At 46.1% G+C, this 14,202-nt stretch overlaps 1 protein-coding gene across 1 annotated transcript in view; it reads left to right on the forward strand.

Moving 5' to 3' along the window:
* The first annotated feature begins 346 nt into the window (after positions 1–346).
* The window catches only part of SASH3 (SAM and SH3 domain containing 3), a 53,460-nt gene continuing 39,604 nt past the window's right edge, over positions 347–14,202 (forward strand). Inside the window, exon 1 of the mRNA XM_040325055.1 lies at positions 347–635. Coding sequence (XP_040180989.1) covers positions 579–635 — 57 coding nt within the window. The 5' untranslated portion in view covers positions 347–578. The remainder of the gene's footprint in view (positions 636–14,202) is intronic.

Consider the following 14,202-nt stretch of genomic DNA (forward strand, 5'->3'; position numbering starts at 1 on the left):
GGGGGGGCCAGCAGAGCAGTGTACAGGGGGTGCCAGCAGGGCAGTGTACTGAGGGGCAGCAGTGCAGAGAATGGGGGCAGTGTACAGGGGGGTCAGTGTACAGGGGGCAGCAGGGCAGAGAACGGGGGCAGTGTACAGAGGGGGCTGCATTTGAGGGGGCAAACTGGCTGCATTTGATGGGCACGGTGGCTGCAATTGATGATTATTATATATTTTTTTTCAGTTTGTTTGCACCCCCCCAAAATTTTCATGGCCAATTCAACTAAATTGGAAGATGACCGGTTGGGTTCTCTGCCATCATTGGTCATTCCATATGCCTTGTCCGGAGTACTGTCCGTCTCTCGCAGACCCGCGTTCTAATTCTCTTCGGTTTCCTTCCTTATTCTCAGGTCCCCTCCGTCTCAATCTTCTGCAACCACCCCGAGCATAAAGCTGTGTGTGTTTTTGGCAAGTCATGTGACCCTCCTTCCTGTCGAAGTCTCTGCACCCTGAACGAGCCCAGGCAGAAGTAGTAACACCGAGCAGAGACAGTCCATCGCTTCTCGGCACCGAGCCCGGCGGCCAAGCAGGTGGGAGAGATGTTGAGACGGAAGCCCTCCAATTGTTCGGACAAAGAGCCGTCTCAGAAGAAGAAGGTGAGGCACGTTGGCCGTTGATTGAAAATTTGACAATTTTTTTTTTTGTTTATCTGACTGTTGATCTCTCTGATTGGCAAACCATTTATAAATCTGGCCAATCAGAGTCCATACATTGTATGATGGCCAACAAACTGGACGATCCTGAAGATCGTCCAAGGAGAATCAACAGGCTGCCCATTTATCTAATTTGCAAACCACTTCGCTTCTCCCCATTCACCAGATCCATAAAATTCCTCTTCAATCGTTATTTAATCAAGATTTATTTTTTTAAATAATATATAAACTTTTCTTTATAGGTTTATATTACTATAATGTTGTATATAGGTTTATATTACTATTACTAGTTTATATTACTATTACAATTGTGTGTGTGTGTATATGTGTATATATATAATCTCCGGATTCAGAAATACTTACGACGGCGTATCAGTAGATACGTCGTCGTAAGTCCGAATGCGCGCCGTCGTATATTTAAGCGTATTCTGGAAACCAGATACGCTTAAATTTGGCTAAGATACGACCGGCGTAAGTCTCCTATGCCGTCGTATCTTATGTGCATATTTACGCTGGCCGCTAGGGGCGTGTACGTGGATTTACGCGTCGCATATGTAAATGAGCAAGATACGCCGATTCACGAATGTACGTACGTACGTCGCAGTAAGATACGCCGTTTACGTTGGACATACGCCGGCGTAAAGATAAACCACCAAAAAGATGGCGCAGCCCATGCAAGGTATGGACGACGGAACAGCCGTCGTATTTTACGTAATTTGCGTAAGCGGTCGTGAATGGGGCTGGGCGTAGGTTACGTTCACGTCAAAAGCATTGAGCCGACGTCGTTACGTAGGGAGTATTTGCGACGTGATTCTGAGCATGCACCGTACGAACGGCCCTCATTTACATGGGGTCACGGGTAATTTAAATGTAGCACGCCCACTACCTGCCTATTTTGAATTAGGCGTGATTACGCCGGGCCATTTACGCTACGCCGACGTAACTTAGGGAGCAAGTGCTTTGTGAATACTGTACTTTCCTCACTATGTAACGTCGGCGTAGTGCAAATGGCATGCGCTACGCCGGCATAAAGATAGGCCGCCATACGTGAATCTGGCTAATAATCTCTATCCCTTTTATGCCTAAGCCTATTTCTGATTTTTGGGGGTTTACAAGTTAAAATCTTTTTTTTTTTTTTTGCTAGAAAATTACCCCAAAACTAATATAAAAAAAAAAATATAATTTAGCAGAGCATCTAGAGAATAAAATGGCGATTGTTGCGATATTTTATGTCACACCGTATTTGTGCAGTGGTGTTTTAAATGCAACTTTTTTGGGGGGAGGGGGGGGGGACACTTTCATGAATAAAAAAAAAAACAGTAAAGTTAGACCAATTTTTGGTACAATGTGAAAGATGACGTTACGCCGAGTAAATAGATACCAAACATGTGGCGCTTTGTAATTGCACGCACGCACTTGTGGCGTGGTGACAAGCTATGGTTCCAAAAAAAAAATCTCCATAGGCGACGCTTTAAATTGTTTTATTTTTTTACTGGGTTAGAGTTACAGATGAGGTCTAGTGCTAGAATTATTGCTCTCACTCTGATCGCAGCGATGCCTCACATGTCTGATTTGAACACTGTTTACATATGCAGGCGCGACTTCCGTATGCGTTTTTTCTTTGCTGCGCAAACTCGCAGGGAAGGGGGCGCTTTCCATTTTTTTTTTTTTATTATTAGCGTGTGTGTGTTATATATATATATATATATATATATATATATATATATATATATATATATATATATATACATATACATATATATACAATTTTACTTTATTTTTTTTTTTATATTACATTCCTTGTGACAGTAATAGGTGGTGACAGGTCCTCTTTATTGGGTGATCGAGGGTCTAAAAGACCTCCAATCCCTCCTTTGCACTTATATATAATTATTATTATTAAAATATATATTATTATTATTAAAATATATATTATTATTATTAAAATATATATTATTATTATTATTAAAATATATATTATTATTATTAAAATATATATTATTATTAATAAAATATATATTATTATTATTATTATTATTAAAATATTTATTATTTATTATTATTAATAAAATATATATTATTATTATTATTATTATTATTATTAATAAAATATATATTATATTAAAAATAAATATTATAATATTTATATATCTGGCGCCATTGGTAGCCAAGTGAACTGGAAGTGACGTTGTGACGTCGCTTCTGTGTTTACATTCAGGAGACTGGAACAAAGCCGTGTACAGCTTCCTTCCAGTCCTGTGGATAGGCACTGGAAGTGGCGCATCGTGGATCGGATCTCCCCGTTGGGGCGGGAGGCCCAGTAAGAGCGGCTTGCAATGGAAGGGGGGCACCCAAGTAAGCTTGCTCCAGAGCTGCTGCTCTGCATTTCTATTTACATACAGAGCTGCGGCTCGCCCCCCCCCTCCCTTCTCACTGGCTGTGATTGGCGGTAGCCAATGGCTCCCGCTGCTGTCTCAGCCAATGAGGAGAGAGAGTAACTGGAGAGCCGAGGCTCTTGTACACATCACTGGATCGAGAGGGGGCTCAAGTAGGTATTAAAGGGCTGGGGGGGGGGGTCTGCTGCACGGAGAAGGTTTTTTCACCTTCATGGATAGAATGTATGAGAGTAAAATACCTTGAACCACTTTAAGTATGTAGCAAAAGGATTCTTATTTTATTTCAGCACCCCCTGAAGTAAAGGTGTGTTCCATAGGCGTGTGCAGCCTATTGCATTAGGGTGTGAACCCCAAAACTCTAATGCGTTTCTGCTGCAGCCTCCTTTGCACTGGACAGGGAATGAATGGGAAGTGCTCTGCGCTGAGCGGCTTCCTGTTCATTCAGAAACTGAAGCATAGTAACCGGTTTACTATGCTTTGGTTATGAATGAACACAGTGAATGAATGTGCTCATTTAGAAAAGGGCTGGTAAAGGATATATTTAATAGTCCCTTCCCTCACTCTCCATCCTGAAACCTCTGCCTTCGCAGCAGCTGGGGGGAGGCGTAAAACGGGGGGGACCTGGCCAGGAGGGGGAATCGGCACATAGTGATTAGGGTGGGCCCAGGCACACCCCCTGCGCATACCTATGGTGTGGAGATGTGCGCTTTCTGCTCATCTCCTCAACACGCCATGGTGGCTTCGAAAACCCGAATAGACAGAACAAGCTACACAATTGATTGACGATTTGTTGCAGTTCTGCGTTCTGACCGATCACAAAGGTCAGACTTTGTATCGGGAGAAGAAAATTCTGCTGTAATGTTTCTATTTTATTTTTTTATTTTTAATAGTCTTTTGTATTTTTGGAGTTTTCTGCTGTTTTTGCTATTTCTGGAATGATATGCTGGGTGACTTTGTGACTCATTTTCCCTTTTTTTTTTTTTTTTTTTTTTTTAATGCAAGATTTGCAGTTGATGCTTTTACTCTACTGGTAGAGTTTTAGTGTATATTACCGGCGACACCCCATCTATGTATGAGAAGTCATGTGATCTCATAGCCGAGGTCAGGACGTCTCAGGAATAGTGTCCTATCATTGGTATCAGTGGGGGGAATAGTGTCCTATCATTGGTATCAGTGGGAGGAATAGTGTCCCATCATTGGTGTCAGTGGGAGGAATAGTGTCCCATCATTGGTGTCAGTGGGAGGAATAGTGTCCCATCATTGGTATCAGTGGGGGGAATAGTGTCCCATCATTGGTGTCAGTGGGGGGAATAGTGTCCCATCATTGGTGTCAGTGGGGAGGAATAGTGTCCCATCATTGGTGTCAGTGGGAGGAATAGTGTCCCATCATTGGTGTCAGTGGGAGGAATAGTGTCCCATCATTGGTGTCAGTGGGAGGAATAGTGTCCCATCATTGGTGTCAGTGGGAGGAATAGTGTCCCATCATTGGTGTGAGTGGGAGGAATAGTGTCCCATCATTGGTGTCAGTGGGAGGAATAGTGTCCCATCATTGGTGTGAGTGGGAGGAATAGTGTCCCATCATTGGTGTGAGTGGGAGGAATAGTGTCCCATCATTGGTGTGAGTGGGAGGAATAGTGTCCCATGGTTGGTGTCAGTGGGAGGAATAGTGTCCCATCATTGGTGTCAGTGGGAGGAATAGTGTCCCATGGTTGGTGTCAGTGGGAGGAATAGTGTCCCATGGTTGGTGTCAGTGGGAGGAATAGTGTCCCATCATTGGTATCAGTGGGAGGAATAGTGTCCCATCACTGGTGTCAGTGGGGAGGAATAGTGCCCCATCATTGGTATCAGTGGGGAGGACTAGTGTCCCATCATTGGTGTCAGTGGGGAGGACTAGTGTCCCATCATTGGTGTCAGTGGGAGGACTAGTGTCCCATCATTGGTGTCAGTGGGAGGACTAGTGTCCCATCATTGGTGTCAGTGGGAGGAATAGTGTCCCATCATTGGTGTCAGTGGGAGGAATAGTGTCCCATGGTTGGTGTCAGTGGGGAGGAATAGTGTCCCATGGTTGGTGTCAGTGGGAGGACTAGTGTCCCATCATTGGTGTCAGTGGGAGGAATAGTGTCCCATCATTGGTGTCAGTGGGGAGGAATAGTGTCCCATCATTGGTGTCAGTGGGAGGAATAGTGTCCCATCATTGGTATCAGTGGGAGGAATAGTGTCCCATCATTGGTGTCGGTGGGAGGAATAGTGTCCCATCATTGGTGTCGGTGGGAGGAATAGTGTCCCATCATTGGTGTCGGTGGGAGGAATAGTGTCCCATCATTGGTGTCAGTGGGGAGGAATAGTGTCCCATCATTGGTGTCGGTGGGAGGAATAGTGTCCCATCATTGGTGTCGGTGGGAGGAATAGTGTCCCATCATTGGTGTCAGTGGGGAGGAATAGTGTCCCATCATTGGTGTCAGTGGGAGGAATAGTGTCCCATCATTGGTAACCCTATGTGAATATGGGGTTCATTGAACCCCTACCCATTCACCTGAAATAAAAAGTGTAAAAAAAAAAAAGCGCACTACACAGGTTTTTAAAGTAATTTTATTAGGCACCCCCCGGGTTCTTCTTCTTCTCCGCTCTCTCTGGCCTCTTCTCCGGTTCTCCTCCTGCTGTTCGGTCGTCTTTTGCTGGGTTCTTCTGCTCCTTTTTGCTAGCTCTTGCCCGGTCTTCTCCGTTGTCCTCTTCCCTCTTCTCTTCTACCCATGTTGGCTCAATGCTCTCTCCCGCTGTAATGCCATGTGCGCAGTGCACAACGACTTTTATAAGCATAGGGCGGGGTCACCACGTGATGTAATCTGGTGACCCTGCCCCCTTATGACATCACCGCCCCATGTTGAGGGCATGCGGCCTGGTATGGTTCAGAAGGGGGGGGGGGGCTCACCCCTTTACCTGACCTGCCAGGCTATATGCTCGGAGAAGTGTCTGGTATGGATGTTGGCATGCCGTTTTTTGGTATGGGGGGGGGTGTTCCCCTTTAAAATCCAGACCAAATGATGTGGTATGCTCATGAAGGGGGAACCCATGCCGCTTTAAAATATAAAAAATTGGCGTGGAGTTCCCCCTAATTATTGGGGTATCAAAGTCGCGTCCCTGCTCATTGAAGTCGTAGGGCAAAGTCGGATCCGCAGTCGTATGACTGTCTTGCCAAAATCACGCGACTTTGGAGTATCAAGTGTGAAAGTGGCCCTGGTCTTGCTTCCATGGCCCTGGTCTTGCTTCCATGGCCCTGGTCTTGCTTCCATGGCCCTGGTCTTGCTTCCATGGCCCTGGTCTTGCTTCCATGGCCCTGGTCTTGCTTCCATGGCCCTGGTCTTGCTTCCATGGCCCTGGTCTTGCTTCCATGGCCCTGGTCTTGCTTCCATGGCCCTGGTCTTGCTTCCATGGCCCTGGTCTTGCTTCCATGGCCCTGGTCTTGCTTCCATGGCCCTGGTCTTGCTTCCATGGCCCTGGTCTTGCTTCCATGGCCCTGGTCTTGCTTCCATGGCCCTGGTCTTGCTTCCATGGCCCTGGTCTTGCTTCCATGGCCCTGCTTCCATGGTTTTGCTTCCATGGTTTTGCTTCCATGGTTTTGCTTCCATGGTTTTGCTTCCATGGTTTTGCTTCCATGGCTTTGCTTCCATGGCCTTGGTTTTGCTTCCATGGCCTTGGTTTTGCTTCCATGGCCTTGGTTTTGCTTCCATGGCCTTGGTTTTGCTTCCATGGCCTTGGTTTTGCTTCCATGGCCTTGGTTTTGCTTCCATGGCCTTGGTTTTGCTTCCATGGCCTTGGTTTTGCTTCCATGGCCTTGGTTTTGCTTCCATGGCCTTGGTTTTGCTTCCATGGCCTTGCTTCCATGGCCATGGCCTTGCTTCCTTGGCCTTGCTTCCATGGCCTTGGTCTTGCTTCCATGGCCTTGGTCTTGCTTCCATGGCCTTGGTTTTGCTTCCATGGCCTTGGTTTTGCTTCCATGGCCTTGGTTTTGCTTCCATGGCCTTGGTTTTGCTTCCATGGCCTTGGTTTTGCTTCCATGGCCATGGCCTTGCTTCCTTGGCCTTGCTTCCTTGGCCTTGGCCTTGCTTCCGTGGCCTTGCTTCCATGGCCTTGGCCGAAATACAATTTCAATTTTGTTTCTATTTAAGATTAACCAAAGCCAATTGTATATTTTACTCTGAGGCAAGATGGAATAGAAGAGATGGATCACCTTATAACAGGCTACAACAAAATGGCGGCAGGTATACAGCTCTTACACCTTTTTTATGCTACAACATCGCTTTTTCTCAAAGTCTCTGACTCGAAGAAAGCGCCGCTGTATCCCAACTGCCATTCCGATAAGGAAAGGATTATTGAACCCCCCGGAACTTCTTTTTTTTATTCCAACGCTGTGCAAAAGCGAAGAGAGAGAGAGATTGGTATTTTGTGTTTTTATTGTTTTTGCTAGGACTTTATAATGTATGACGAAACGCGTAGCTCCTCAGCAGCTGGGCAAAAAGGTTCTGATACTACACCCATGGTCTGAGAACCGTCTAGACAAAATCATTTACATTTCAGACAGCTGCAGTGAATTTTTTATTTTTTCCATCCTAATGAAATATTGATGCAAATGTCTTTTCCCCAGTCGGGGGGGGGGGGGTCGGCCGCTCTGCTTAGTCAAACTTTGACACCTTTTGGTGCCACTTCCTCCTCTGCTTGTCAGGTGCGAGCGGGTTTCCTGTAAGAGCTCTGCATGTGCAGGATGCAGCATAGAAGGGGTTAAAGCAGACTGTAACTACACGCTGAGAACCTGAGGTTGCGCCATCCTGACCAGAGGCAGAAAACGCACACTGCGAGCTGCGAAGAGTTCCACCGCTGACGAGCCCTCCTCCTCGTTATAGAAGAGAGTTGTCCCCTTGTACATGTTTTACTGTAACCAAGCAGAGTTCTCAGTGTTGTAGATCTGGCTGTTCAGTGAGTACCGATCTCCACCAAGAGGCAAGCGCCGGGCAAAGACGGCAGATCCACGTTGGCAGGAGCAAGGGATTATGGGAAGGCATGTCGGCTCTCCTCTCCGGGAGCTCAGACCTGCTAGTTTTTGGCTTGGAAAGCAATGTGGCACCTTAAGGCCTCCGTTACACTAACCTTTATTATAAGCCTAATACTAACCCAAAGCCCAACACTAACCCTACCTGTCATCCCAACACTAACCCCCCCCCCCCCTGGACCTCCAATGATTCCATAACCCTAGCACTATCTGTACCTGTAACACTAGGACTCCCTGTAGCCCTAACACTACACCTTCCTGTAATCGTTACACCAACCCACCCTGAAACCATAACACTTACCTCCCATTACCCCAACACTAATCCACTCTGTAACACTAACCCTTCATGTAACCCCAACACTAACCCTTCATGTAACCCCCCCCCCCCAACACTAACCCTTCATGTAACTTCAACAACCTTTCATGTAATCCCAACGCTAACCCTTCCTGTAACCCCCCCCAACGCTAACCCTTCCTGTAACCCACCCCAACGCTAACCCTTCCTGTAACCCCCCCCAACACTAACCCTTCCTGTAACCCCCCCCCCCAACACTAACCCTTCCTGTAACCCCCCCCCAACACTAACCCTTCATGTAACCCCCCCCCAACAATAACCCTTCATGTAACTCCCCCAACAATAACCCTTCATGTAACTCCCCCAACACTAACCCTTCATGTAACTCCCCCAACACTAACCCTTCATGTAACCCCCCCAACACTAACCCTTCATGTAACCCCCCCAACACTAACTGTCATGTTACATGATATTATTTTTATTATGTACTGTCTCTTTAATCCCTATCTAGTTTGACTCTTGTGGCATTCCTTAGTTTGCATGCTGCTCAGTCTCCTCCCCCTCTTTTCTGTATCAGTCATTTCAATGCTGTACTTCATGTGACCTGTATGTTTCTTCTACCTGCATGTAAGAATCGTTCTTTTACCTGTTGTAACTTGCATTCTACGGATCATACGACGAATAAACATCGCCAGATCTTCTTTCATGTGAGTTGTGACTGAGTAAGCTATCTGGAAAGGTGATTTGGGATGGATAATCTCTTCAGGGCAATGAGCTCCATGTGCTACTGAAAAATACATTCATAGCCTTAGCAGCCGATTCAGAATAGTAAAAGAACGTATCCAGCAGCCTGCACAGAGATAACTGCGTCACAGAACAGATCATAGTGAAGTGTAACTGTGTGTATTGCATGAGAATTCTGCATACAACCCCAGCACAGCTTGTTACAGCTCCTCACAGTATACAGACACTCTTCACTGCTACAGCCAAGCCTGTGTACTGCAGGCCATCATGAGTGGAAAGGGCTCAGTGTGTGATGAAACACCACAGCATGCTTCACACAGAGAAAGCCAGGATGAGGACCCAGAGTCCACTGCATTGACCAAACGCTCTGTGAAACCCACTTGGAAGGTTAAAGAGAACTATGAATCCATGAGAACTGAACTAGCAACCAGTTTGAAGCAGATTTGGGATAAAATCCTCACCCACATTGATGTGATTTCATGTCCCAGCCATGAGGTACTGCAACTAGAGGGCGCCATAAAGCATCTCTCTGCTTCATACGAACTGTACCAGACTACAAGCAACAAATATAAAACTATTCTGCAAAGCATCAACACTGAGGAGTCCTTAGAGCAACTTAACAATGCCCAGCTTCTTAATGAGGAAAGAGAAAGCTTTATCCAGCGAACTAAAGCAAAGGCAGAAGCAAAATTAATGCTGCCACGGGACACTGTATCTCACAAATCTGTATCCACCAGACGTTCTAAAGGTTCCTCTAGATCCCGAAGTTCAAGGCACTCAATGCTTAGCGAACAGCTAATAAATGCCCGCGCCGAAGCAGAGGCTATCAAGGTACGGGCCGCATATGCAAAAAAGAGAGCAGAAATGGAAACCGAGGCAGCGCATCAAAAGGCAGTAATGGAAACCGAGGCAGCGCATCAAAAGGCAGCAATAGAAGCTCAAACGGCACGTCAAAGGGCAGCAATTGAAGCTTTAAAGGAACAGAGCAACTACGAGGCAGCTGCAGCAAAACTAAAGGTTTTGGAACAAGCTATCGGTGCAGATGAAGATGCTAGCGAAAGGGTCAGCGTCAAGGCAGATGTAGAAGATCCTTTTGAACGCACTAAGAACTATGTTCTAAACCACAGCAGTGAACACTCAATTACCTCCACGTTTCACGGCAACGCAAGGACTTCACCACATCATCAGGTAAAAGCTGTTCCAGCCACTTCCTACATGCAAACCCACCCCAGTGCAGCTCCCGACTGTCATGCTGATCCCGCATATGTCACAAAACGGCACACTAATCCGCAAGCAAGTCGCCAGCCTCCTGCTAACAGTACTGTTCCAGACCTTCACCCAACAATTCAGCTGAATGCCCTTGCTGCACCATATCTTCCCACGTCTCTTTGCAACGATACCATAAACAATGCTATCCACAACAATCAACCAGCAACCTCCTATGTAAAGTCAGAGGCAACAGAGGTAGTAAAGTACTTACTTCGACATGAGCTCGCCAAGTCAGGCCTAGTAAACTTCGACGACCATCCTGAAAATTATAGAAGCTGGAAAGCCGCTTTCAAAACTACATTAGGCGGTATCGGTTTTACTGCCGATCGTGAGCTGGATCTGCTGATCGGGTTGCTTGGCCCACAGTCAACAGAACGTGTCAAGAGCCTCAGGTCAGTTTACATCGACAATCCAACTGCAGGTCTCACCGCAGCATGGGAGCGTCTAGAACAGACTTACGGTAGTCCTGAAGCCATAGAGAATGCATTGCTCAAACGATTGGAAAATTTCCCAAGGATATCTGGTAAGGACAATATAGAGTTCCAGAGACTCAGCGACCTTCTTCTCGAAGTCCAGCTTGCCAAAACTGACCCTAAGCTACCTGGCCTCAGTTACCTGGACACTGCTCGAGGAGTTAACCCTATCGTTTGCAAGCTTCCGCATGGCCTACAAGAAAAGTGGATCCAAGTTGGGTCATCATACAAACGGGAAAACAAGGTTTCCTTTCCCCCGTTCTCCTACTTCTGCAACTTCGTCAGGAACATTGCTGACACCAAGAACGATCCTAGTTTTGCATTCAGCGAGTTCAATACTCCCTCACCTAAAGGTGACAACCTACATACTAGCTACAGGAACCGCAGAGGTCCCGTGTCTGTTAGGAAGACAGACATTATTCCCACTCCCGCCCCAAACAAGAGCGGCAAGATCGAAAACCCAAACCGATTATGTCCCATCCACAAGAAGCCTCATCCCCTCAAAAAATGTATCGGTTTCAGAAAGAAGCCCCTACAAGAACGAAAGGAACTCCTAAAGACTTTTGGGGTATGTTATAGATGCTGTGCTTCCACCGATCACTTTGCCAAGGAATGTAAAACTCCTATCAAGTGCATAGAGTGCGGTTCCGAGGACCATGTGCAAGCACTCCATCCCCTTGAGTCCAATCCTTCACAACATGCAGACCTTCCTCCTGGGCAGAACCACAGCGGGAAGAGTACAGATCACGTATCTAATTCCACCATGGTATTTTCTTCGTGCACTGAAGTCTGTGGGGAAGACCACTGTGACAAATCTTGCGCTAAAATATGCCTAGTGAATATTCATCACAAGGATCAGCCAGAAAAGACTTTAAGGGTGTATGCTATCTTAGACGATCAAAGCAATCGATCGCTTGCACGATCCGAACTGTTCGATCTATTTTGCACAAAAGGAGAGGTTCACCCTTACACCTTAGGCACTTGTAGTGGAACTACAGAGGTTTTTGGAAGAAGGGCTCATGGATTTATTGTGTCCTCCCTAGAAAATAACCTACAATTACCCTTACCTACACTTGTAGAGTGTAACCAGATACCAGCCAACAAAGAAGAAATACCTACACCAGAAGTTGCCTTCTACCACCCTCATCTAAGGTCAATAGCCAGTGAAATCCCACCACTTGACAAAGATGCTAAAATCCTTCTTCTGCTGGGAAGAGATATTCTAAGGATCCACAAGGTACACAGGCAGGTCAGCGGACCTCCAGAGGCCCCATTCGCCCAGTACCTGGACTTAGGCTGGGTCATCATAGGCAACGTCTGTATAGGCAAAATGAAAAGGCCTACTAACATTTCTTCATTCAAGACAAATGTATTGCCAAATGGTCGTAATACTCACTTTGAGCCATGCCCACATCACTACTGGGTAAAGGAGAAGGTAACTAGCTGCAAGTTGCAACATTGCAACACAAACCTTTCCCGCACCTACGATGACAGCTTTGGTTCTACAGTTTTCAATGTAAGCAGTGAAGACGACAAGTTGGCTCCTTCGGCAGAAGACAAAGAATTCCTTAAAGTAATGGACAATGAGTTCTTTCAGGAAGATTCCAATAGCTGGGTAGCACCCCTACCCTTTCGCCTCCCGAGAGAGAAGCTACCAAACAATCTACATCAAGCAGTCAAAGGATTCTCCTCCTTAAAGCGTACCTTAAGCAGGAAGCCAGAGATGGAAAGACATTTTGTGGACTTCATACAGAATATCTTCGACAGGGGTCATGCCGAACCCGCACCCCCATTGAAAGAAGGAGAAGAATGCTGGTACCTCCCTTCCTTCGGTGTGTATCACCCACGAAAGCCAGACCAAATCAGAGTTGTCTTTGACTCCAGTGCCCAACATGAAGGCTTCTCACTTAACGACATGCTCCTCACAGGGCCCAACTTGAACAACAACCTCATTGGAGTCCTAATTCGCTTTCGTCAAGAACCTGTAGCGGTGATGGCCGACATTCAACAAATGTTCCACTGCTTCATCGTCAAGGAAGATAACAGGAATTACCTCAGGTTTCTATGGCACAAGGACAACGACATCAACAAAGAGGTAATTGATTACCGAATGAGGGTACATGTCTTTGGGAACAGCCCTTCCCCAGCTGTAGCAATCTATGGACTAAAAAAGACAGCTCAGCTTGGAGAAGCTGAGTATGGATCCGATGCTCGTCAATTTGTTGAAAGGAACTTTTACGTAGATGACGGGCTCAAATCCTTTCCTACTGCTAAAGAAGCAATTAATCTTCTTACCAGAACAAAGGAGATGCTAGCTGTAGCAAACTTGAGACTTCACAAAATTATATCTAACAGCCAAGAGCTAATGAATGCATTTCACCCTGAGGACTATGCCGCCAGTGTGAAAGACCTTGACCTTGGGTCAGACACACCCCCTATACAGAGAAGTCTAGGTCTGCTGTGGAACATCAAGGCAGACACATTCACCTTCCAGGTGTCAACCTGTGACAAACCCTTCACCAAGAGAGGAGTCTTGTCCGTAGTGAACAGCATCTACGACCCACTGGGATTTATAGCCCCAGTCACCATCCAAGGTAAGATGTTATTAAGACAGCTTACTACTGATAACCTAGATTGGGACACTCCGTTACCTATTGAGAAACAACAAAGATGGGAGAAATGGAGAGGTTCTCTGAAGACATTAGAACAGCTCCAAATTCCACGTTGCTATGCCCCAGTCTCCATCTCAGCCGCTGTCCAGAGGGAAATCCATATTTTCTCTGATGCATCAGTTGAAGCTATAGCTGCAGTGGCCTATTTGAAGACCTCAGGAGTTAATGGAGACATACACTGCAACTTTGTTCTAGGCAAGACAAAGCTAACACCAAAACCCGCACATACCATACCCAGACTTGAACTTTGTGCAGCTGTGCTAGCAGTGGAAATAGCTGAAGTCATAATGAGTGACTTAGGCAGGAGTACCGGCTATACCCGCTATGGCGGGGAGAATATCACTATCACTATTGACTGTGCTACTGTTGAAGTCCCACGATTACAAACGATAGACTGCAGGACTCAAGCCATCTGTTTTTTGGACGTCATGTTTCATTGTTCATTTACTGCGTACCTTCTTGTGTTTGCGGGTATCTCGTATCTATGGTTTACACACCAGTTTTACCTTTTACGTTTCTTCCCCTACAGGTTCAAGTTGGACTTATCTTTATATATGTAATAGACTTTGAAATCTAAAGATTTCAGGCGGGGAGTGTCATGTTACATGATATTATTT

The sequence above is a fragment of the Rana temporaria genome, chromosome 9 (genome assembly GCF_905171775.1).
Source record: "Rana temporaria chromosome 9, aRanTem1.1, whole genome shotgun sequence".
NCBI lineage: Eukaryota > Metazoa > Chordata > Amphibia > Anura > Ranidae > Rana > Rana temporaria.